Genomic DNA, 23,193 nt, shown 5'->3' on the forward strand with positions numbered 1-23,193 from the left:
CGGATGGTTACCGTTGACGGCGATGAACTACGAGCGGTCGATGAGTTCGTGTATTTGAGATCGCTGGTGACTGCGGACAACAACACTAGTAAGAAGATCCAGCGGCGCATTCAAGCGCGAAATCGACCCTTCGCAAAACGCGACGATCAAGAAGCATAATACGCCGTACGAAGCTGAAACTACTCACGGAATACATACGTGCCCTTGCCGTGTTTGAGCGAAGGGAACAGCAGACGATGTTTGGCAGAGTACACACTAAAAGCGGAGAGTGGCGAAGACGTATGAATCACAAGCTACATGCGCTGCTTGGAGAGATTCTTATCGTAGGTAGGTTACGGAGGGCCGGACACGTCGTGGGAATGCCGGAAGACCGTGCGACGAAAACAGTTCTATTCAAATACACTGAAAATAGGTATCATGACAGGTAAAATTTTTGTCATAATTTTTTTATTAATAAGTTATTAGAAATTGACAAATAATTTGTTTTGAAAATATTTCTTTATTAAAAAAATCCAACTTTTCTTTGCTGGACCACCGCAAGAAATTTTGTGGAAAACTTTGTTTAGATAATATTTTTCCTGGATTAGCACCGTTTGGTTAGTTTCGAGGTATGATGCTGGGTTTAACGAGCCAGTCGTCGTAAGTTCGAAACTCGGCAAGGTGGTGCTAATAGATAGAGTCAGTAAGATTATTGCACTAGCCCCATAACTGTTCTGTACTCTAATAGCCGGCTGTGAGATTTGTCGATAAAGAAGGGTCGAGTCTTAGAAAGACGTTTAAACCCAAGGCATTGCTTTTTTCTGGACTAGTGAGACAATTCTTCTACATTTTCATATAAAAATGTTTGTAGACGATGCACAGCTCATGAGGTATATATTTTTCAGAAAAAAAAATGTTCAGAAAAATTAAACTGACACTTGCTGGGGTCAGAGCTAAAGCGGTTTATTGGGCTAAAAGGGGAGCGAAGGGTGGTGGTGAGGATGCGGATATTTGAAGTTTGATATTATCAGTATTATTTCTGCTGCAAACAACTTCGACGCTGCTCCCAGGTTGACGTTCAAAAATTTTCGATGTGTGTGCGGTGTAGTTTACTCTTTTGTCCGTCAGATGTCGGGCCGATGTAATGGAGTTTTTTGTTTAAGTCGGCTCGACGTTAGCCGGACCGACTGAAATTATTTGCTCAGTAATATTGAGCTCATTGCAGATAGAGCATTGCAAAAGACAAAATGCTCATCGCTATTCGGAGAAGAGAGAAGAAAACTAAATCGATCTCTGAAGATTGAGATTCTCTATCAGATCACACAAAGCAAAATAAGCCTGATTTGAACTAGGATCAGTTTCTTAGATGCGTGTTTCGCACAATAATAATACGGTAACTTATCGTATCCCGCAAGCACACTTATAACCAGCTTGGCTGGGAAAAGATTTTAAATAGTTACAGTCTCCGATACTCTATTACCCGTAAACAATCACATTTCTAAATATTTTTTTCTGAAAAATTGAGTCCATTTCCTACTCGGTACAACATTTGAAAGATCAACGCTCAGAGCAGAAATCCCCCATAATTTCTGTAGTCAGCGGTGAGTATTAACTAAAAGATTTCACACTATTTTTAAATGCAGTGAATGAATCATTGTGCAACAACAGAAACGGTTCCGGATCGGTTGAACCGTAAGCATTTGTTAATTAAGCGCACAATAGCTTGGGCATCAATCAGACGACCTTCCGGAAATAGTACCAATCAATCACGTCCCACTGGCGGACACAAGTGAAAGGAGCTTTGATGATTGCAATATACCGCTCTGCTAGTGTGAAGCACGTGCATATAAATATGTATGTGGGTGAGTGAGTGTGTGCATCTGAATTAGTCACGTCGACAGACAGGAAGTGATTTAGTTTCCGTTTTCATACTTACGTTGTTTGTCCGCTGTTTTATTATTTTTGCCCATATTGGTCATGGTTCCGAAGGGCAACGTTTCTCACGGATCGCGGCTGTTCGTTTTCCACTTATGGCAGACTATTTCTTCATCGGTAGGTAGGTAGTGTATCCTTTGGTGTCTGCCGGATGCCGGGTTACTTTTTGGTTTGTCGATGAATATTTTTTTTTACTTATTCTCTAAGGGTGAAGATGTAATTTGGCCCCAATTTTATTAGATTTTCTTTTATCTTAAGCACTTTCACACTAACTACAACACTAGGAATAACTGATAAAACCGAAATTTGGTTATAAGCAGCCGCTATTCAGCACTGCACACTTGTTAAGGCACGGTTGGACATTTGCTAAAACACTTTCAAAGGGTACCGTTCCCTAGGGTGGAATTTTTGATGCACTCATATGCTTCACTAACATGATTGTAAGAAAACAATAAAAAAAACTATAAAACACCTTTTAATTGCTATTTGTCACGCGACCACAAAGTGAACCTGTTTCACTTTCGAAGCACCAGGCCCCATTAGATTCTTCGAATTGATGCATTGGATACGACACTTACAAACTAGACGCGCACTATGCTAGAATAGCAATGCACTTTGGCAACGAGCATGATTTTCTTCCTCTTCATTTCTATCACTTGTTGTCAAATGAATTGATCACAATTGTCGGTGACATTTTGCGGTGGCTTGATGTTTTCTATCCAATTGATAAAATGATCTGAACTGTCGACCCCTTCTTGGGGGGCACACGTAATCACTCGAAAACGATGGTTAAATCCTTGCATTGACGAGCATCCTCTTGTCAGGTGGTTGGCCGTGACTTAATCGGTGGAACCCACAGCCAGTGTTCAAATGGTGGAACGAACCGTGGCACCAGACACCCTTCCATCAGCAGTGCCCACTGACGAATGAGAATCCTGCAAATGGAACAAACAGAAAACGGTAAAACAGAGCGATTGTTGGTTGGATAGTTAGCAGAAAAAGCTTCATGTGTAACATATGTTATTAGTGGATGATAAGTTGAAATCGGAAGGGCGTGGAAGAAACGGTGCGGTTGTTCTAAGTGGTAAGACGATTGTCTCCGGTCGGAGAAAGGAAGCAGCCGGCGGTCATTGTCTGGTAAATGTGAGCTGTTAAACGGTAGACCGAAGTTTTTGGCATATCCTGCCATCATTTGGTTTTGAATGATCACTCAACTAAGTAAAATTGTTTTTCGCTTTTAATCAATAGTTTTAGTAATTCCAATTGACATTTTTCTGAATTAAATTCAGTAAAGTAGAAATTATCCACAAAAATTCCACCCACTCTGTAGTTGGTAAGTACTCGCAGGAAAGGTGTGCCCGAAGCGTTTAAAAACGTAGAGACATAGAGGTTGACCCCACTAAGAGTGTCACTTTCCTTTGGGGGGGCGGTATGGGATGGGAAAATCAGCTGGTGTTTAACAGCTGCTGCATGCCGGCCTGGCATGACTGGTGGCAATAATGGAGCGGAGCAAGGCTGAACCGACGCTCTGTCGGTACAACACAGGAAGATACACGGTTAAATTATTAAATGCTTTAATTTTGTTTGAGCTGACAAAGAGGGTTTCAATAACCACAGGTTTGTTGCAAGTCGGTGCTAACCGGCAATAAATGATGCACGGTTAAGACTTCCGGTGTAACCTTGAGCCGAGAGAAACGATGCGAGCCGAAGCACGTGCCATCAAAGAGGCTACTTTGTCACAGGAAAACGTTGTGGTCGAGAACTGTTTCCACCAAGAATAGATCATTAAAATGGAAAAAACATTCGCAGTAACTGGAGTCGTTAAATGATAAAATAACTTGTTGATTATTATCGGGGGGTTTTTCGAAGGCGGAGGTGTGCCATACCGTTCGGTTGAAATACTTTCATGTAGTAGTAATTCAGTATTTTTTATGCACCATTAACGATGGACTAGTGTTATTGTGCCTAATGACAAACTAATAATGATGTGCACCTAATAGGTTATGGTTTGGTAGGTGGTATTAGGTTATTTCTCAGAGATAGGAAGCTACATTGTTAAACCTTAACACAAACATTGTGAACATTAGTTGAAGACCTTGAAATACTAATCTGAACTTATTAATTCATCATGAATTTCAGGGTTTGAATCTCTCACTAACAAAAATGACACGAAATAAGAAATAAATAAAGCGGTCATTGGAAAAACAGATCATTCCTCGGGCCCGGTATAAAATAACCTACGGGAATGAGACTACACCTCGCAGGCTGTGATTTTGCCATTGAATATCTATTTGGGAAAACCGACATATTTAAGCGAACGGTTTTTCTCGCATTCTGACGAACTCAGAAGTGCTTAGGTCTTTACTCTATTAGCGGTCACAATGGCGAGCAAGAAGGAGCCGAATGATGAAACCAGACGAGTGGACGAACCCGTTTGAGGTTAACAAAGTACTTAAACGTGGCTATGAAGTGCCCCATAACTAATTAACCATACAGCTGTGTAACCATAATAATAAACAAGTGTTGGGTGTAATGACAGCATTTTTAATTCACAATTTGATTATTTTCAAACCAAATGAGCTATGGCAATACAGTAATTGCATAAAATAATACAATCAAAATTCAGAGGTGCACTGATTTTGTTCAAATTATGGGTGCTTCCTACTTTGTTCCTTTTCTTGATATTTTTGAAGCATTTTTTGAACCGATGTTTGTTACCGTGTTTTTTTCGTGTTTTCATGGTTGTCTCTCTGTATCGTTCCAATTTTAGTATATGTCCAGTCGAAGCTAAGATAATTTCCATGGTTGTCATTGAGGGTTAAATTGATCAACCGGGTACAAATACTGAATGAAGAAACGTTGAAACTATTTTAACCTTGATTAAATCCTACTACTTATTAATTTTATTAGGGTGTGACATGGGGAGCGTCAAGTATAGCTCTGACTCTCTCAAGCCCCTGTCTAGCGCCTCCTCGAAAATCTAAGTCAAACGATGACAATCGATAGCCATACCTGGAAATGCTTCAAATACATACTGGAGTAGCTTAGCAAGGAGGTACGAACTTGAGCGCCTGCTCCTCAAGTGACGGGTGGCTCATATAGCGTCTGACTCGGAGCGAGCGGCTGAATATGAAACGCTGCATCCTTCAAGCTGCAAGTTGCAAGACCCATCAGCGACATGTAGGTATCATAACCCCGGTAAGGAAGTCTTCTCGGATGTCATCGATGTACGGACTTCTCGGGGACCGCCGAATATCGACTCCGTTCGTGATCGTGTGTGATTCGCGCAAGGTTGTCGAATTTGTTTGAGAGGACCCCACGTTTCAATATTCAGCGGTTGCCGGCAGATGGCGTGGCAGCGGAATGTGTCAGAAAGCTTGATCAACGTATCGCTGAACATTAACATCCACGATGCCATTGAAACAACTGCGATAGAGGTGGTAGGTACGATACGTAGAAGACAGCGCAACAGCTGGTATGATGCCGAATACCAGAAAGTGACAGATGAGAAGAACCGGGCCAGCTCAGAAACAAGGTAAGAATTGTAAGCGATGACCAAGCTATGGAGCCACCAACACAGAAGGAGGGTAAGAAGACAATCAATGAACTGAAAAACGGTAAGCCTGCTAGGAACCACGGGAACTTCAAAAAGCGCGATGCGAGTCACTGTACGAAGCAATCCATCGGATCATTGTCTGGATCTGGGAGGAAGTACAAATGCCGGAGAAGTGATTGGATGACCTCATATGCCAAACTATCGAGACATTACATTGTTAAATTCTGTCTATCACGTGGCTTTTCGCATCCTATTCTATTAGACTGATAACGTTAGCAGAGTCCTACGTCTGCGAATACCAAAATGGTTTTCGTGAGGGTCGCTTCACAACGGCTCAGTTCCGTCAGTATAACTTACAGACTCATCATCTGTTGTGGACTTTAAGGCTGCGTTCAATTCAGTCAAGCGAAAAGAGCTCTGGAACATGGTTTTCGACGAAACTAGATTACGCTACATGGGTAAAAATCATGCGTCAGAATAGCGAGTGATACCACGGCCGCTTTCGTAACGTCGGCTGGCCTGAAGCAAAGGGGATACACTCTCTAACTTGCTGTTCAACATTGCCTTGGAAGGTGCAATACGCCTTTTAAGTGCGAAGCAGCGAGAATGGAGCTTTCCCATTAATACCGCCAAAACGAAGTACATGGTTGCTGGCAGGGAACGTGGAAGTTCAAATAGTGTCAAATAGTGATATGAAGTAATAGAGGAATTCATATACCTTGGTACGCTCGAGACATGTGGCAACGATGTAAACCGCGAAGTAAAACAACGAATTGAAGCATCGGGATTTCAACGGATTACGTAGCCGGATAAAGTTCCGTAGTTCGCAAATTCGCACAAAACTGGCGCTCTACGGAACACTTATCCTTTCGGTGGCCCTTTATGGACACACCATTTAGATATTGGGGGTTCCAGATCGCCAAGCAATATTCCTCTATGAAGGACCTAGTGCGCAGTACAAATTATTCAAGCAATATACAATATATCTGCGAAGATTTTCGCCATTCTCTTAATCATGCCAAGACAGCAGGACGCTTTAGCAACAAAGTATCTGATGTGCTGCTTGTAGATGAGTTGTGAATCAAGGACCCCAAGGCAGGGATAGAGGACACTCTTTTGATCAGTTCACCGCCGAGATGATAATTGAAAAGGATCGAAAAACTTTTTTCTGCAGCACGAAACAACTGAACACTGGTCAGTGTTCAGTATCATTATATTTCCATTGCATTATCTTGAAAAGCGCTCCAGTCACAACAACATGGCGTTGTTTGCCTCGAAATAGATCTTGAGATCATTAGCAAAGGAAAGCCTGGGTCTCCGTAGCGAAAATAATATTGAAATATATATAGCACTAGATGTCGATCAGTCAAGTAGGACTTCAACCAGTGCAATAGTCATCGGGTCTACACCGGCTTATTGTTAGGAATTGGGAGACAGAACACCTACCGGAGGAGTAGAAAGATGGGGTTTTCTGCCCGATCTACAAGAAGGGCGACAAGTTGGACTGTGAGAACTAACGAGCGATCACCGTTCTCAATCCCGCCTGTAAAGTGCTGTCCCAAATCATTTTCCGCCGTCTATTATCCATTGCGAACAAATTTGTGGGAACTTACTAACCGACTTCGTTAAAGGAAGATCAACAGCGGGTAAAATATTTACACTGCGTCATATCCTCCAATAGGGTCGTGAATACAAAGTTCCCACGCACCATTTGTTCGCTGACTTCAAAGCCGCATATGATACCATGGATCGAAAAAAGCTATGGAAAATCTTGGATGAGAACAGCCTCCCATGGAAGCTCACGAAACTGATTCAATCTACAATGGATGGTACACAGTGCTGTGTTCGGATCTTGGGTGGATTGTCGAGTTCATTCGAATCACACAGCGGGCTTCGTCAAGGTGATGGTTGCTCATGCCTGTTGTTCAACATAGCGCTATAAGGTGTTATAAACCGAGCGGATTTCAACACGCGTGGCACGTTCATCAACAAATCTGTTCAATTCGTCTGCTGTGCCGATGATACGGATACTATCGGCAGAACATCTGTGGCGGTGGCTGGTATACTAGTCCCAGCCGTGATATCCGGAGGCATATTATCAGCGGAAGTCGTGCTTACTATGGGTTTCACAAGCAATTGCGGTCGAACAAGACGCTAATTAGACCGGTAAAACGTGGACAATGGTCGAGGAGGACCTGCGAGTGTTCGGAGTTTTCGAACGACGAGTGCTAAGAACGACCCAGGATGGCGTACTGGAGAACGGAGTATGGAGGCGGAGGATGAACGACGAACTCGCACAGCCAAAGGTGGCTAAAGCTGGACGGATAGGTTGGGCAGGGCACGGAGGCCGGAAAGCTACTCTGCAAAGATGGTGTTCGCTTCAAATTCGGTAGGAAAAAGACTACGAGAGGCAGGTGAGCAAGATGGTTAAACCATGTGGAGCGAGATCTGACGGAGTACTCGGTGTCCGATGAATTGGAGAGCGGTAGCTCACAATCTAGTAAATTGGAGAAACTTTGTTCATCAGGCTTGGTCTTAGGACAGCAAGCCAGCTAAGTAAGTAAGTTGTCACCTTATCAAAAGCATTACGAAGTTCCTCAGCCTCTTATTCAGCAACTCCTATCTTTCCCAAGTAGCACTTGTAACTAATCATAAAAATAAAAAAATACAAAAAGGTTGCACAGCAGTTACATTTAGGATACTTGTAACGAGTTAGGTTACATAAAATTAAAAATAGTTACTTTTTAGTTTTCTAGTGACAAAAATCTCAAAAAGTTACCAGGTAGTTACCAAATGACCAAATTGAAACCTTTTTTTCGAACTGTCAACAACTTGGTCGTCGCAAAACAGTCACCTTTCAGTTACGAGTTACCAAATAGTTATCAAGTGACACAAATGAAACCTTTTTCCAAACTGTCATCAACTTGCTAGTCGCAAAACAGTTAATTTTCCGTTACGAGCAGTTACGAAGTCAAAAAAAGTCGGCTAGTAACATTTTCGCAACAATTTGTTCACTGTTCCTTGTAAACACAACGGATTAAGGAAAAACTAGACCTGAAGAATATTGCTAATGGTAAAGATAAACAATTGGTACACGGGTTATGAAATGCTCTTGTAAATGCGTTTATTTACTTAATTGATGGTACTTGGAATCTTCTCCGCCCAGACATTGGTATTAAGTAAACAAATGATGATTATTCTCAAACGTCAAAACGATCAAGTTACATCGAAACGAAACCGGCAATGAAAATAGGTTACAGTGTAACTTAGAAATGACGACATGAGAAATAAGTGACTACAACAGATTTAATATTGGTTACCGTATAACCGATACCGTAACCAGGTCGAAGGCTAAGGTTACGTACAACTAGAATGTAACTGAAATGTAACCTTCTATGATTAACACTGGTGGTAACTGTTTTATTCAAACTGAAACTATTCTTTGATATTAAATTAACACTTTCTTTTCACAACAATCACTAAAAAATACCTTTTCCCGATATCAACAATGTGAACAATGAACAATGGCTGCTTAAAATCATTTCATGCAATATGCCGAAAACGATACAAAACTTCAAGGACGATGGTGTAGTGTAGTAGTTAGAACCAAAGGCAAAATGGCTATGAATTTTACTATGATAGAAGTGATAGCGAAAACAACTTGATTTTTAATGGTTTCTAGGTGAATGCTCCACTAATTCATTATTGCTAAGAATAAATTTAAAAAATCAAAAAATTAAAATTTAAATTTTTATATTTGATTTACAAAACATCAATTTTTCAAAGAAGTAAGTAACGAAAAGCTATATTAAATAAGAGCGCGTGAATTTTTCAAAGCTAGAATCATGCATTTCACCATAAATTTGAAACTGCATTAAAATTTGTGTTGAAATAATAATTTATACACTCTTCTATATTCAACAGTTAAATTTACTGCTTGACGTTGACAGCCATAGATTGAAATAATAAACCTGCTACATTTTCGCTATGCAATAAAAGTTACAAGATAACTAATTTGCCACCAATTGAAAGTCAATTTACAGTTTATGTGTAACTTCAATAGTAACCATTTTGTAACTATACATGTTACATATTGGTTATTGAGTAACTGTTAATGCAACCAGATTTAGTTACATAAGTTGCGCTATTTCGGTTACACAACTGTTATATTTTAGGTTACTGTAACCGAAGTTTTACATTTAAATTTGTCGCATATCAGCCGCTGCGACTCAATTGTGACAACGTGTGCTACTTGGGTTTACCTCCTCTTGGTACCATCCATGAGTAAATATACAAATATTTGCTTAGCTTATCCGCCATATTGGTACGCATTTTCTAGTACGACGAACTTTGCCGTCAAGAAAATGTCTTTCCACTCTAAACTTTCTTGGCTCGAACTCTCAACCAGCACCAATACATAGTCACATGTTCATCGAACGATTTATACTTTCATTCAACATGCTGCGGTCTCTCTGTAGCGTACATGCTCCAGTAGTTGTGGAAACTCGAATTATATCATAATTTTGGCGAATTTCAAGATAATTTCAGTTTTCTATTGTTAAATATATATTTGTTAACAGTTTTATCTAAGATACACAGTTAAAATTCAAGATGTTGGTGCAAAAATTGCAAATTCCTTATCAGCGGACCAATCAAGTGGAATTGCTTAAGAAATTCGTAACAATCTATAGCATTTTAACAAGCCTACGCTGTTATCCACCTGCTCCCATGCTTACTGCAAGCGTTGCTAAGGCGGTAAACAACATTCCACCATTATAGGCAAATTTTCCACTATTATAGGAACATTACCACTACTTTTGGAGCACATACTAATGTCAGGAAAAGCTATATTTTAGATATATCAACCAGCAGAATCGAATAATTTTGGTAGGTATTTAAAACCAACATTATGGTGCACCATATCATCATGTAGTTCAAATGGAAACTGATAAATTGAGCGTTCAAATTGTCTTTACACACTATCCACCGACATAATCCCTCCATTACTGGAGCATCAACCCTAATACAAAACTACAATCTGCAACATCGAATTTAAGGATTACCTACGAAGGGCCGAAACACAAATGGTCGAATCGCAAAAGGCCGAAACACAAATTGTCGAAATTACAAATGGCATAATATTTCTAATGGCCGAATCACAAAAGTCCGAATCACAAAAGGTCGAAACACAAATGGTCGAACGTCATATTCGGCCGAAAATATTCACGGCCTTCAACCTGCAAAAACGTTGGGTACATGCTTAACTAAGGAATAATCCCTACTGGTCAGTAATCCTAGGAAAATGCATGCACCTAAATAGAAACGGTTTCTGCAGGGGGCTTATGTTTACAAGTTTAAATCACTTAAATCTTATATATAAAAATGGATTTCTGTCTGTCTGTCTGTCGGGATGTTCCTAATAGATTCGAAAACTACTGAACCAATCGGCGTGAAAATTTGCATGTAGAGGTTTTTGGGGCCAAGGAAGGTTCTTATGATGGATAGAGACCCCTCCCCCCGCTAAGAGGGGGGCTCCCATACAAATGAAACACAAATTTCTGCATAATTCGAGAAAAAATCAAGCAAATGGAACAAAATTTGGCATGTGGGTTTTTTTGGTGCCAAGAATTTTTTCTATGGTAAATTGAGACCCTTCCCCTCTTTAGAAGGGGAATTATGACTACTCTCCCCTTTAAGAGGGGGGCTTCCATACAAATGAAATACAAATTTCCTCATAACTCCAGAACAAATCAAGCAAATAGAACCAAATTTAGCATGCGGGTGTTTTGCAGGCAATTTTTTTTTCTATGGTGAATTTAGACCCCTACCCTCTTTAGGAGGAGAATTATGACCCCTCTCCCCTTTAAGAGGGGGGGGGGGGCTACCGTACAAATGAAATACAAATTTCTTCATAACTCGAGAACTAATCAAACAAATGGAACCAAATTTGGCATGTGAAGGTTTAAGGAGGCAAGAATTTTTTCTATGGTGAATTACGACCCCTCCACACTTTAGGCTCCTATACATATGAAAAACAAATTTCCTCATAACTTTAGAACTAATCAAGCAAATGAAATTAAACTTGGCATGTGGGTGTTTTGGGAGGCAAATTCTTTTTCTATGGTGCATTGAGACCTCTCCCCTCTTCAGGAGGTAAACTGTGACCCCTCCCCCCCCTATAAAAGGGGCCGCTCCCATACAAATGAAAGATGTACAAATTTCCTCATAACTAGAGAACTAATCAACCAAATGGAACCAAATTTGGCATGTAGGGGGTTTTGAAGGCAGGATTTTTTATGATACTTTTAGTCGCCTCACCCCTGTGGTAGGGGGATAAGGACTCTCATGCAAAGAAAACAGAAATTTTTGCGTAACTTGGAAACTAATCGAACTCGAGAAATTTTAGACTCTTCCATAAAACATTAGTCAAAAACAAGATCACCAAAAACTATCAATTAGGTTTATTTATTTTTCTAGGTCTACTGACCTCTATTACTTTTTTTCAGTTGGGTCCGAACGAGCGACAGCGAGTAAGGAGGGAATAACCCCTGCGAAATGGTACTTTCCACGAAAACATTTTCCGTGAAATGGTACATTCCGCGTAAGGTTTTTTTGCGAAATGGTATTCCGCGAAACTCTATGTTCCGCGTTATGGTCAACCGAGAAGTGGTGTTCCGCAAAACGGTATGCGGCGAATTGTTATATAATTATGGCGAATATTTTAATGCTATCCGTTTTATTTTATCAGGCTAAGCAATGGGGGAGTTGTTTTCTACTTTACTGTGGAAAATTTGTATATTAAACCACCTATGAACTCCTCAGAAACTTGCAAAACTCGAGATTGTGACGAAGGTCATCCGAGATTCACGATTTATGAACAACACAGTTTAATTTGGGGAACACGAAGTTTGTCGGGTCAGAATTTTACTGTTAAATAAGGATATTGAAGATTAAGCAACTGATATTTAAATATATAATCAACTCAATTATAGATATTCCTGAGAAAATAAAAAAATAATTATTGTTGCAGTAGAAAGGCTAGGTCACACCGCTAGGTGGATTAATTCGGATTTTTTATTGAATAGTTATTTAGGCATTCCGAAAAAACTCGGCCTTTCGTGATTCGGCCTTCTGTGACTGTTTTGAAATTCGGCCATTTATGTTTCGGCCCTTCGATATCAGCCTGAATTTAAATTTACCAATACCGTTTCAATTTCTATTTTTAATGGCATTAGCTCAGGACGAAATGGACTTGGCCACACCTCTCGAGTATTTAACACTAGATATACCAGACCAGTCATTTTGACTGGTCGTGCAATTTCAATTAGAAATTTCTACAACATCTAACATTTGATTTTGGAAACGATGTTATGACTTTTGTAGCTATAAGTAGAGAATACATTTTATGAACTTAATGTTATTTTATATATATTAGTAACAAATATAATTTTTGTTTTTGCCATTTATACCAGCACCAGTCAAAATGACTGGTGCAAGATTCTATAAAGAAATGTAGCATTTCAGGAGAACGGTGAGTCCGAAGCATGAAATTATTCAGTGAAATGCCGTTCCTAATGGTTCTTGACCATTTTTGTAGAGTTTTGTCCAGAGTCGGTCCTTTTCGGCGGTTCTATTCTTCAGCTGACCGATTTCTCGCCGGATCTCTTTGAGATCGGAAGTCGAAACGCCCTTAGGCTCTCATACGGAGTCATACGTTGACTTTTGCTCCATTTCTTTTTGCTATATTAGCAATTGAGATCCCTATCAAAGAACTGCTTCTACTCACCAACCACTATGCGTTCGTTTGTGGCCAGGTTTCCCTGCTCGTTCCTAGATATATCAGGCCTCGGTATGTATCCTTTACGAGATCGGTTCACCTTCTCATAGAACTTGCGCATCTCACTAGCCTGAAATAGTGGTTCTAGCTCTCCTTCTGGCGTTTTGCGGCCTCACTGATGGCCGAACGTATCCTGCTACATTTATCTTCGAGGGTCGAAGCACCTGGCCACAGAGGAAGGCGCATAGTATGCGCGTAGATCTCATCACATTCCGGGTTGTCTAATTATCGATTGTTTAACCGAGGTGGCTTTGTCGTGAGGTATATAATTTTGAGCACACGTGTACTGATACTAGGTAATGATCTGAGTCGATATCCGTACCCCGTAGGGAGCGTACGTTGGTGATGTACGAGAAAACCCGACCTTCGACGAGAATATGGTCGATTAGGCTCAATTTTAGTTGGACATAGAACGCTTTTTTCGCGTCGTCAGGTCTACCTTCGTATGACCGGTGCACGTTTATGATGGTGTAGTTGAAGAAGCGGCTATCCTAAACACACATATCCTCTCCCGATCCTGCATTCTGCCCATCACTACGAAGTCCGTTCCCAGCTCGTTGGTTGCTTCACCGTTCTGGCAAAATTGGGCCTTTGCGCCACGGAACCCCCAAACCTTCCCACCTTTGCGACGGATCTCCTGTAGTGCCACAATGTCGAACTTTTGCGGTTCTAACTGAACGAGCAACATTCTGTCGCCATCCACGAAATTTGGTTTTAAGTTCCCGGTAGGAAGCATCCATTCCAAATCCTTGTTTCATCGCCTGTCCATGCTAAATGTTTCGAGTTGAATTTTCTTGATTTTTCGTAATATTTTAGATATAAAAAGCTTGCCTTACTAGGGCTATGCTGCCGAGTCTCATGATGGGACTGCCATCGTATAGTGACGAGACAAGACAGTGCCTCTTTGCCTGTTGGTATACGACCTTAGTTACCACCAGGGTTGGTTACCACATCTCCGCTAAGATTGCACGTATTCCGGTTGGTAGGGTAATCAACCTATTTTGGACCCCATCTGTAGCTGTACATAATTTGGACACTTACAGCAAAATCAAATGAAAGTGTCCAAATTATGTACAACTGCAGATGAGGTCCAAAACAGGTTGGTTACCCTACCACGGTGGAGGTGGAGATAGAAGTTGCTGGATAAGAGGCTAAGGACCACTATGAGGCTGTGTTGCACATTATTCAGTCGTTCACCAACCGTTTCTTATCCACCAGTCATTTTGACTGGTTTTGGTATAAATAGGTATATTTAAAATGCTGGTATATTTAGTGTTAAGAAGCAACGATTCACACTTCATCATATTAGATCATACCTTCTAACAGGTTACTTTGATTGCGAGGTTGAGTACACCCATACAAGTGCAAATTAGTTTGCGAGACATGAGCATGACAGCTCATCTGTTTACTTTTAATTTTTCTCTATGTGCAAATGCAACAGGATACAATTCATTTCATCAATAGTTAAAAGGTAAGTATATAATGAAATAAAGTTTTATCAACCATTTTCTCTTTCCAGGATTACTCTACCACAAGGTCCACATACGATTTGTTTTTTGTTTATTTTGAGCATATGAAAACTGTGTTCAGAATAGATTTTTTGACATAGCACAGCAGAAACTGAGTAGTGCCGTAACTGTACTCTGACAAACTGGTCGTTAACGATCGAAATGAGATAGAAATTATTGAGAACACGTCGTAGATTAAATCAATTCTACAAATTACAGTTATTCACATATAGTGCGACCACTCTCACTATTTTAATAATTACTAAACTACCGCTATGAATCTAACTGTCCTGACACTTGATGTCCCGCTAGAAAAGTCTACTTCTAAATAGAAGTAAACATGAGTTGATAATTCCTCCAAAAAGTTACTTGTACTCAAATCAATAACAACTTTACTAAGTAAGTAAGTTGTTACTAACAACTTGAAAAAGTAGCTCAGATATTTCATGAATAAAGTATCTATCAAAATTCAAAAGTGCTCCGATTTTGAATAAATTTTGTAAACCTATTCATTTTCAGAAAACAATAGATCCCCATTTTTTCATTTGGTGTGTTAAAAGTTTGTTGTTGATATCGGATGGGCCCAAAAATAGTCGTTTTTACAAACTTTCCTTTTAATCAACTTTTGAACGGCTGTGTTTCATTATTTTGAATTCAAAATGATAGGTATTATTATATAATATGAACCAACTAGCATAGCGAACCAATATGAACCAACTATCAGTTGAATTATGTTCTGAAGCTATGTCGATTTCCATTTCAAATAATTAGTAAGATGGTATAACAAAGGTTCCTTTCACCGCCAGGTGGATTAAATTGGGATTTAAATGCAAAAACTAGAGGTCATAACTTCCATTTCCAACATTGTAAGTCAGCAATTTACAGTGGCAATATTTCAATATAGGTACCATAAAACACGTGAATATGTACCTTTGAATATACCGACAATTAATAATTATCCATTATCTAGTAGACCAAACAACGATAAAATTCATTGTCGCTTTGCGCTTATCTACCGCGTGCGAGCTGCCCCTAATCCGATTGATGGTTGTTTGTCAACGTGGATGATTGAAATCGGCGATCGGCCATAGAGTAGCTTATCGGATATTGAGCAATCAATCAGCGAAGCGTCGTCGTCGTCGTCATTGCGTTCGAGTCTGTTCGAGTAACGCAGCCCAGCAAACTTTGTCACTTTTATTGTTTCCCCAGTTTCGAATTAGGCTTAGGGTCTGCGACGGTGGCCGAGAACCGTTTCCTGGTCGGCTGCGATCGAAAACCGGAACTGTCAAGGAAATAATTGTCACGCTACGGCCATTTGACCGTCAATCTAGCCTACCGGTAGCAATGAGGTCTAGAACATACGTTATTTGCCAGGCGGCGAATATCCTGTGCAGTTTACCGGCAGGCAGGGGAGTGGTCATTTCCTTGATATCGTGCCCACACACGGCTGCGATTCAGAGAGACGGAGACAGAAAAAGCCGGCCAACCAACGGCGGCCTACCGGGGCTGCGATTGCAATGTGAAGCTTTAATGGCTTGCAAACTCGGAAAATGTTGCTGGGTAAACATTATTGGCGAATATCACGCGAGCCCATTCATTCGCGGTTTTGTTCTAGTGAATCATACAGGATTGTGCCTTTGTTTTCGGCGCACGGTGCGTGCTTGGGCAAGACGGAAGGAAATTACGAAACGGTCCTCAATGGTTTGCCTCGGTGGTGCGGTGGTTCTTGGGAAGTGGTTTGCCAGTTTGGTTTGTTTATTTCACTGAGATTGTTTATTTATTGCAAGATTTACCCGAATATCTTGAACCGCGGCTAAAAAGTTTTGTACTTTGCAGATCATCTTTGATGGTCACCAAACATCGCCTTCAAGATTTTTAATCATAGAGTTAAAAACTCTATGCTCTAACACTATGAACGTCGACCGCCAGTTACAATTTTCTACACATCATCATACTGAGATTTTCGAAAGTAAACAACATGCTTGGAACAGAAAGCGATAGTTGAGGTATAAAATATTCATTCCTATGAATATTCAAGAGGTCCGGGAAAATGACAGTAAAAACGGTTCAATTACCATTCTTCGAGCTTAATCCGGAGGTGAGCAGTGTTTCAGGTTTTGTCGCATACCGTACCGGTAGCTCCTTGGTTTGCTGCGAATCAGGCAGCGGAAGGGTTCAGGAAGGACCAGATTTTATGGCGATAATAAACCCGACAGCTGGTTCGCCAGCGTACGTTTGACTAAAGCAATCAAACTAACTAAGTACACGATTAGTCTTTCGCTTTGCTCAATTCGTTCGGGACCAGTGCGGAAGTTTCGTTTGTATCAATTTACATCCTTTTGAATAATTTTCTTTTGCCACCAACCTACCTTCCCTATTGGTAGGTGCAAAGCGGTTTGGTCTAGTACATGATCGCTCAATTGATTTTCTTCGCAGAAGCAATGGGATAATTGTGGGAAAAATGACCACATTGTAGCGCTTGCAAGTTGAAGGTTGCCACCAAGTCGTTCACCGAGAGAGAGAGAAAAAAAACATACTGGCCAGTCCTCCTTTCCTGCGGGTTTGAATAATTGAAAGGCCGAGGATTTATTCGGCGAGTGATTTGAATTTCACACGGTACGCGAGCCCCTTCCGGAGCGCAGGGATTGTCAGGGGATGAACCGGCAGTAGTTAGTGCGCTGTACTGCTGGTACCACACCGTGTGTATTATGGAATTTATTATTTATCGTCAGTTGCGCTAGTCCGGCCGGTCAGCGCTGATAGAATGACGTGTCCCAAGAAACTTTCAGCGCGGCTCGACCTTGGCATTCGAATTTGAACAGCGGCAAGAGTTGTGTTTTTGCAAAAACTGTGCTGAAACGATTTGAAAGTAGTGAATGGAGCTCGTGTGCCGTATTTCGGCGGACTGGGTATTAAAGTATGTCTTGTGTCATAAAACAATGCCTTTGAACTGTGACAATGTTTTTCAAGGCCGAATTTATTGCGACAGGTTTTTGTTTTCGAATATTTTAAAACAGGTGATTAGTCACTATTTCGAAAGTTATTGCTGTCATCTGTTGTTTATTTTTGTCATATATACACCAATACATCATGCAATAATCGCCATTTGACACATTCCAGCGTTACGGGACACAATTAACAACCATGTTTACCATGTAAATGGTTCTTGTTTCAAAATTTTTTTGCAAATACCTTTTAAAATTAGTGGTTAAGGGAGACTTCTAATTGTATGCCAGGGATTCGGTTGAACAGAAACTGATTTACGTGGTGGGGATGGTGTCCCGTAACGCTGAAATGTGTCATTTGCAGCTTCAATCTTAATAAATAAGGCGCCTCCATCGATTCTTTAGAAAAAGCGAACGCATGGTTATTTGTAAATTTGCGTAATGTTTCAAATTTCCCAAAAAATCATTGCTTAAGTTCATATAATGGTTTATTATCTTATTACACTGGAAGACCAGGGCGCTTGTTTGTATTGAGAGGCTGTACTTTTTCTACAGCTCTTCTAGAACAATAATAATAATTGCAGAGCACAATGTCCTTTTGTTTCCTAGATACAAACGAACATTAGGAACCACAAACGGCGGAAACCAGGACACAAAGCTACCGCCATTCAGTGATCAATGAGTGATAAGAATGGGCTACAAGAAACGGAAAATGTGCTATTGCACGCAACAGCGCGTTTCGTTCAACGAACCGCCTGTGAACTTGATTTGGAACTCGTTAAGGAGAAGGCGATGATTGCCCTGTATTTGTTATATATTAACAACATTTACAGTATGTGTTTTGGTTTGATGTTTACTTACAAAACCAAGTAACATGTTAGTTTTTATGTCTGTTCTGTTATGGAAGCAATTAGAGGGTAATCTGTTTATTTTATACAATAAGTCAGCGCGTCGTATGTTGCTAGTATCAGTTAGTTATCAGTGAATTTTTAACAACTATAAAAAGTATGAATGTTTGTAAGAAAATTTTGAAATTATTTTATTGCCAAGCTCATTTCAGAATGCTTTCGATTGCAAATATTCATTTTGATGGTTATTAAAAAACCTGTGGACTAAATTTAACATATTGGAACATTTCATAGATTGGAAATAGAATAATTTTGTCAGAAATTTACCTTGACTACTCGAATATATTTATTTTGTTTAAAGAACTAGTTTCTACAAACTTGGAAATTTTGACGGCGCCTTAATTTCAGCAACCTATCGTTCCAATGTGCACGATAAATTTTAACGCGCATGTGCTGCACAACTTCGGTAACAGCGGAAAATTTATTATTTAATCTTACTATTTTATTATGATCATTATAAACCAAGTCGATCCGGATGATCTGACCGTAAAACTTTAACTTTTTCTGCCCATAGTCGTGGGCGTTCCCAAGTTAACAAAGTCTTATCTGACTTATCTCTTTTATGTAGCAAACCTTTTGCTTTATAGCTATGTACAACAAACATTGAAACTTCATTAAATTACGCCGGTGACTGTTGAACAGCGAAAAGCATCATTGGATTTATTGCTGCTTTCAGCAGAGTCAAATAATACTGCTGGAGCCTTAAACCCTACATTTGAAAAGGTCATAAAGCATGTATATACTGGAGCAGCTAAGCTAGGAGGAACGAACTTAAGCGCCCGTTCCCCTGGTAAGGGGCGGCTCAAACAGCGTCTGTCTCGGAGCGAGCGACTGCATATGAAATGCTGTGTCCCGCCAGTTATACCTAAGATGGCAGGCCCATCAGCGGGATGTAGGTATCGTGACCCCGGTAAGATAGTATACCGGAACTTCCATTTACCACGAAAAATGAAAATGAAATTACGGGACGGATCAATGGGTATAGGACAGAGCAGGGCTCCGTTAATTAGCTAACCGCTAACATTTTAGCGAGTGAGTATCGCGTATGCTAAGTTTAAAATGTACTAGCGTTTTTATTATTTTATTTTATTAGCAAAGCAAAGCAAAGCCTAGGTGCTACATTCCGTTATCGAAATTTGACCTTCTGTTTTTATCCGACAGACTTCGCGGCCAGCTGTTAGAGTGCAGGACAATTGCAGGGCCAGATGCTACGATCCTATTGACTCTAACAGCCTCTCCCAGTCGAGATTCGAACATACGACCGGCTTATTAGGCCAGCGTCATACTTCGAGGCCAACAGGGAGGCTTCCACTAAATATAAGTACCACTAAATAAACTATCAGCCACTAATTTTTGGAAATAGTTCAATTAGCCATCAATGAACTATATTTACTCGCGTCGCGACCAGCAATGACCAATTTTATCAATTTGCAAGAAATCGAACGCTTATTTTTGTTATTATTTTCAAAAACTGCTTTTCGCGAACCGGCACGACGTGTGGTTTGATGCCGAATGCCAGAGAGTGACAGATGAGAAGAACCAGGCCAAGAATCGCATGCTCACTGCGACTTCACGTTAGAACACAGAAAGGTGGAGACTAGAGCTGCTGAAAAAGAACCCACCGTCTAAGGACAGGAGGAGCTTAAGAAGGTAATCAGTAAACTGAAAAACGACAGGGCTGCTGAACATTCCGGCGGAAATTTTAAAGGCGGTGAACTAGCAACTGTTTGAAACAATCCACCGGCTCTGAGAGGAACAAAAAACGGCGGAGGAATAGTTGGATGGCTTCATTTGCCCTATTTTCAAACAGGACATCGATTCGAGTGTAAAAACTGTTGAGACCTTAATTTACTTCATTCTATCTATAAGGTACTCTCTCGCATCTTATTCTGTAGACTGAGACCAGGCTGGTTTCCGTGACCGGACCGCTTCAAGATGGATCAGATGCTTCTAGCCAAGTTCCGGGAGTACAAGTGGCACACTCGTCATTTGTTTGTGAAATTTAAGACAGCGTACGATTCAATCAAATGAAATGAGCTGTGGTAGATAATGCTAGAATATGGTTTTCCGAGGAAATTAGTTACGCTGATTCGTGCGACGCTGGGTGGGATTTATGCTGACTGTTGCCGACTACTGCGAGTCGACAACCTGGCAAAGAGGCGAACTATTTTCCAAGTAGTTTTCGTGGGAAAGCCATTAACTCGAGAAATAGCTGCTACAAATACACTATTCGAAATCGATGTAAATGTACTCTCCAGAAACTAAAGATCACGTGATTCCACCGCACTGATTATCAAAACAACAAAATGAATCCCTTAGGGCGATGTGTGACGTCTTTATAACGTGCAGGGATGGTTCCATCACTTTGACTCAATTTGGAGTCATTCTACAGTACCGTCTCAGCAGAGCAAAATTTGGCAAAATTGTGTATGGCACATTTGTAGAACTAGTTATTATCTACAATTTTGCAGAAAAAAGTTTTGCTGTATCTTTCGTATTTATGGTGCCACAATGCTAGTACCTCATTAGTGACTAAATGAACGTTGATTTAGTTGCTGATGAGGTACTAGCATTGTTGCTCCGTAATTACAAAAGATACTGCAAAACTTTATTCAGCAAAATTACAGATAATAACAAGTTCTTTAAATATCCCATGTACCTATTCAACTTTCGAACACTTAAGCCATGCTGAAACTTTCCTCAAAGTAAAATAATCGAATACATGTTTATTCTACCCCCATGAATGGTTCAATAGCATGACAATTTATTTATTTTCTTGGGAAAATTTTAAAAATGAGGATAAAATGTTATTTTATAATGGAAAACACTAAAAAGTTACAGGTCAGGTTTGTTTCAAGCTTCGAACACTTTCATGGTCGACATTTAAAGCTCGAATATTTCAGTCTCAGACATCGAACACTTGTATTACTTTGAAGTATTCATGTTTTTAGTGTCACTCAACTTAAATGAGTGAAATTACATCCTTTTTCTAAACACTGTCTTTTTAAATCCACCTAACAGTGTGATTTAAATTTTTCACACAATAATTAAATTCAATTCGTACTTCTGCAGTAATTTGCAAATATTTTCAAACTATATGTACCACTAGTGATGTCCGTTAATCGTTCGATTAATTCAACTAATCGAATAATACATGGAATATTCGAATAATTTTTAATCGAATACTGCCAGCACGAGTAGTTGAATTAATCGAATAGTTCAATTAGTACGAATAATGCCCGAATAATGCTCGTTAATCGTTCATAATCGTTCGATTAATCGAATTAACCAAAGAAATATTCGAATATTTTTAATCGAACACCACTGACACGAGTAGTTGAATTAATCGATTAGTGCAGACAACGCTCACCGATTAATCGGTAATCGAATAACTGAAAATTTCGGACATCACTATGTACCACATCTAAAGCAAGTTAACTTTGTACGGCTTTACAATGCAAATAATTCATGTTCCCGAAGGAAAATCCGTAAAAACCGGATATTATTCGTGGGTGTTCGAAATTTGAATCACTCCTCAAAACGTGTTTCAAACTTCGAACACTTTAATTTATCTAATATCATTGAAATAATGCATGAAATATTGTATTTTAACTATGCTTTAGTACATAAATACCTTGCACTTATCTAATAATCACGTAGTTGGAAGGTAAACATTCTAAAATTGGTAAAATAATGCAAACGAAACAACAGTTACCATTTGCACGAAACGCTAAGAGTAAGCGAGCCAAGTGAAGATCTGAGTTCTTGTTATTTTCCAGCGCCTACTGATTTCTTACCAGGAGTCATACAGTTCACTGTCATGCCTCACCAGATAGAGGACATTCTGACGAATACGTTGGAGTATAATAAGCATAATATTTTATCATATTACCGATACTAACGAGCATTTTATTCTGAAGTGTTCGAAGTTTGAGACTGTTCTATGTTTGAATCAGAACGGTACAACTTTGTCAAATTTTGCTCGGCTGAGACGGTACTGTTAAACGAATCAAAATTGAACTAAAGTAATCGAACCATCCCACAGTAGTCCAAAAGGGCGAAAAGTGGAACTTTTTTCCTAGTGTCTTTTGTTTTCAGTTTGTCATTTATGGTCTTCAGCTTTTTTGTTCGTATGAATATCCCCCTTAATCGAAAACTGTCAAAAGTTAGTCATCGCTTACTATAATGAAAATAAAAAAAATACTTTTTGTGTTAGGAAATATAGACATAGTTTCTTCGGCAAAGTTGTAAATATTGTAAAAACAAGCAACTTTGCTGAAGAAATTAAATTCCTATCTTTATCGAGTGCTGAACTATAGGGCAATTTCTTTAAAACTTCTTTAAAAATATGTTTTTCATACTTAGCTTTTGTTAGTTGCATTTTACAAGAATACAATGTTCTAGGCAATTATCGAAGCTCTCAAAATACACGTTTTTGCAGAAGACCGCAAATCTCTTGGAGCTTTACTTGCTGAGTTATCGCATATTCAAACTTTAAATTTCCATAGCTTCACGAGCCCATGGG

General features: G+C 39.8%; 1 protein-coding gene across 2 annotated transcripts in view; it reads right to left on the reverse strand.

Moving 5' to 3' along the window:
• Positions 1-23,193, reverse strand: part of LOC128744287 (phospholipid-transporting ATPase ID) — a 133,219-nt gene that overhangs the window by 63,032 nt on the left and 46,994 nt on the right. For both annotated transcript variants that reach the window (XM_053841153.1, XM_053841152.1), the window contains exon 2: positions 1,916-2,849. In XM_053841153.1, coding sequence (XP_053697128.1) covers positions 1,916-1,958 — 43 coding nt within the window. In that variant the 5' untranslated portion in view covers positions 1,959-2,849. The remainder of the gene's footprint in view (positions 1-1,915; positions 2,850-23,193) is intronic.

The sequence above is a fragment of the Sabethes cyaneus genome, chromosome 3, assembly GCF_943734655.1.
Source record: "Sabethes cyaneus chromosome 3, idSabCyanKW18_F2, whole genome shotgun sequence".
NCBI lineage: Eukaryota > Metazoa > Arthropoda > Insecta > Diptera > Culicidae > Sabethes > Sabethes cyaneus.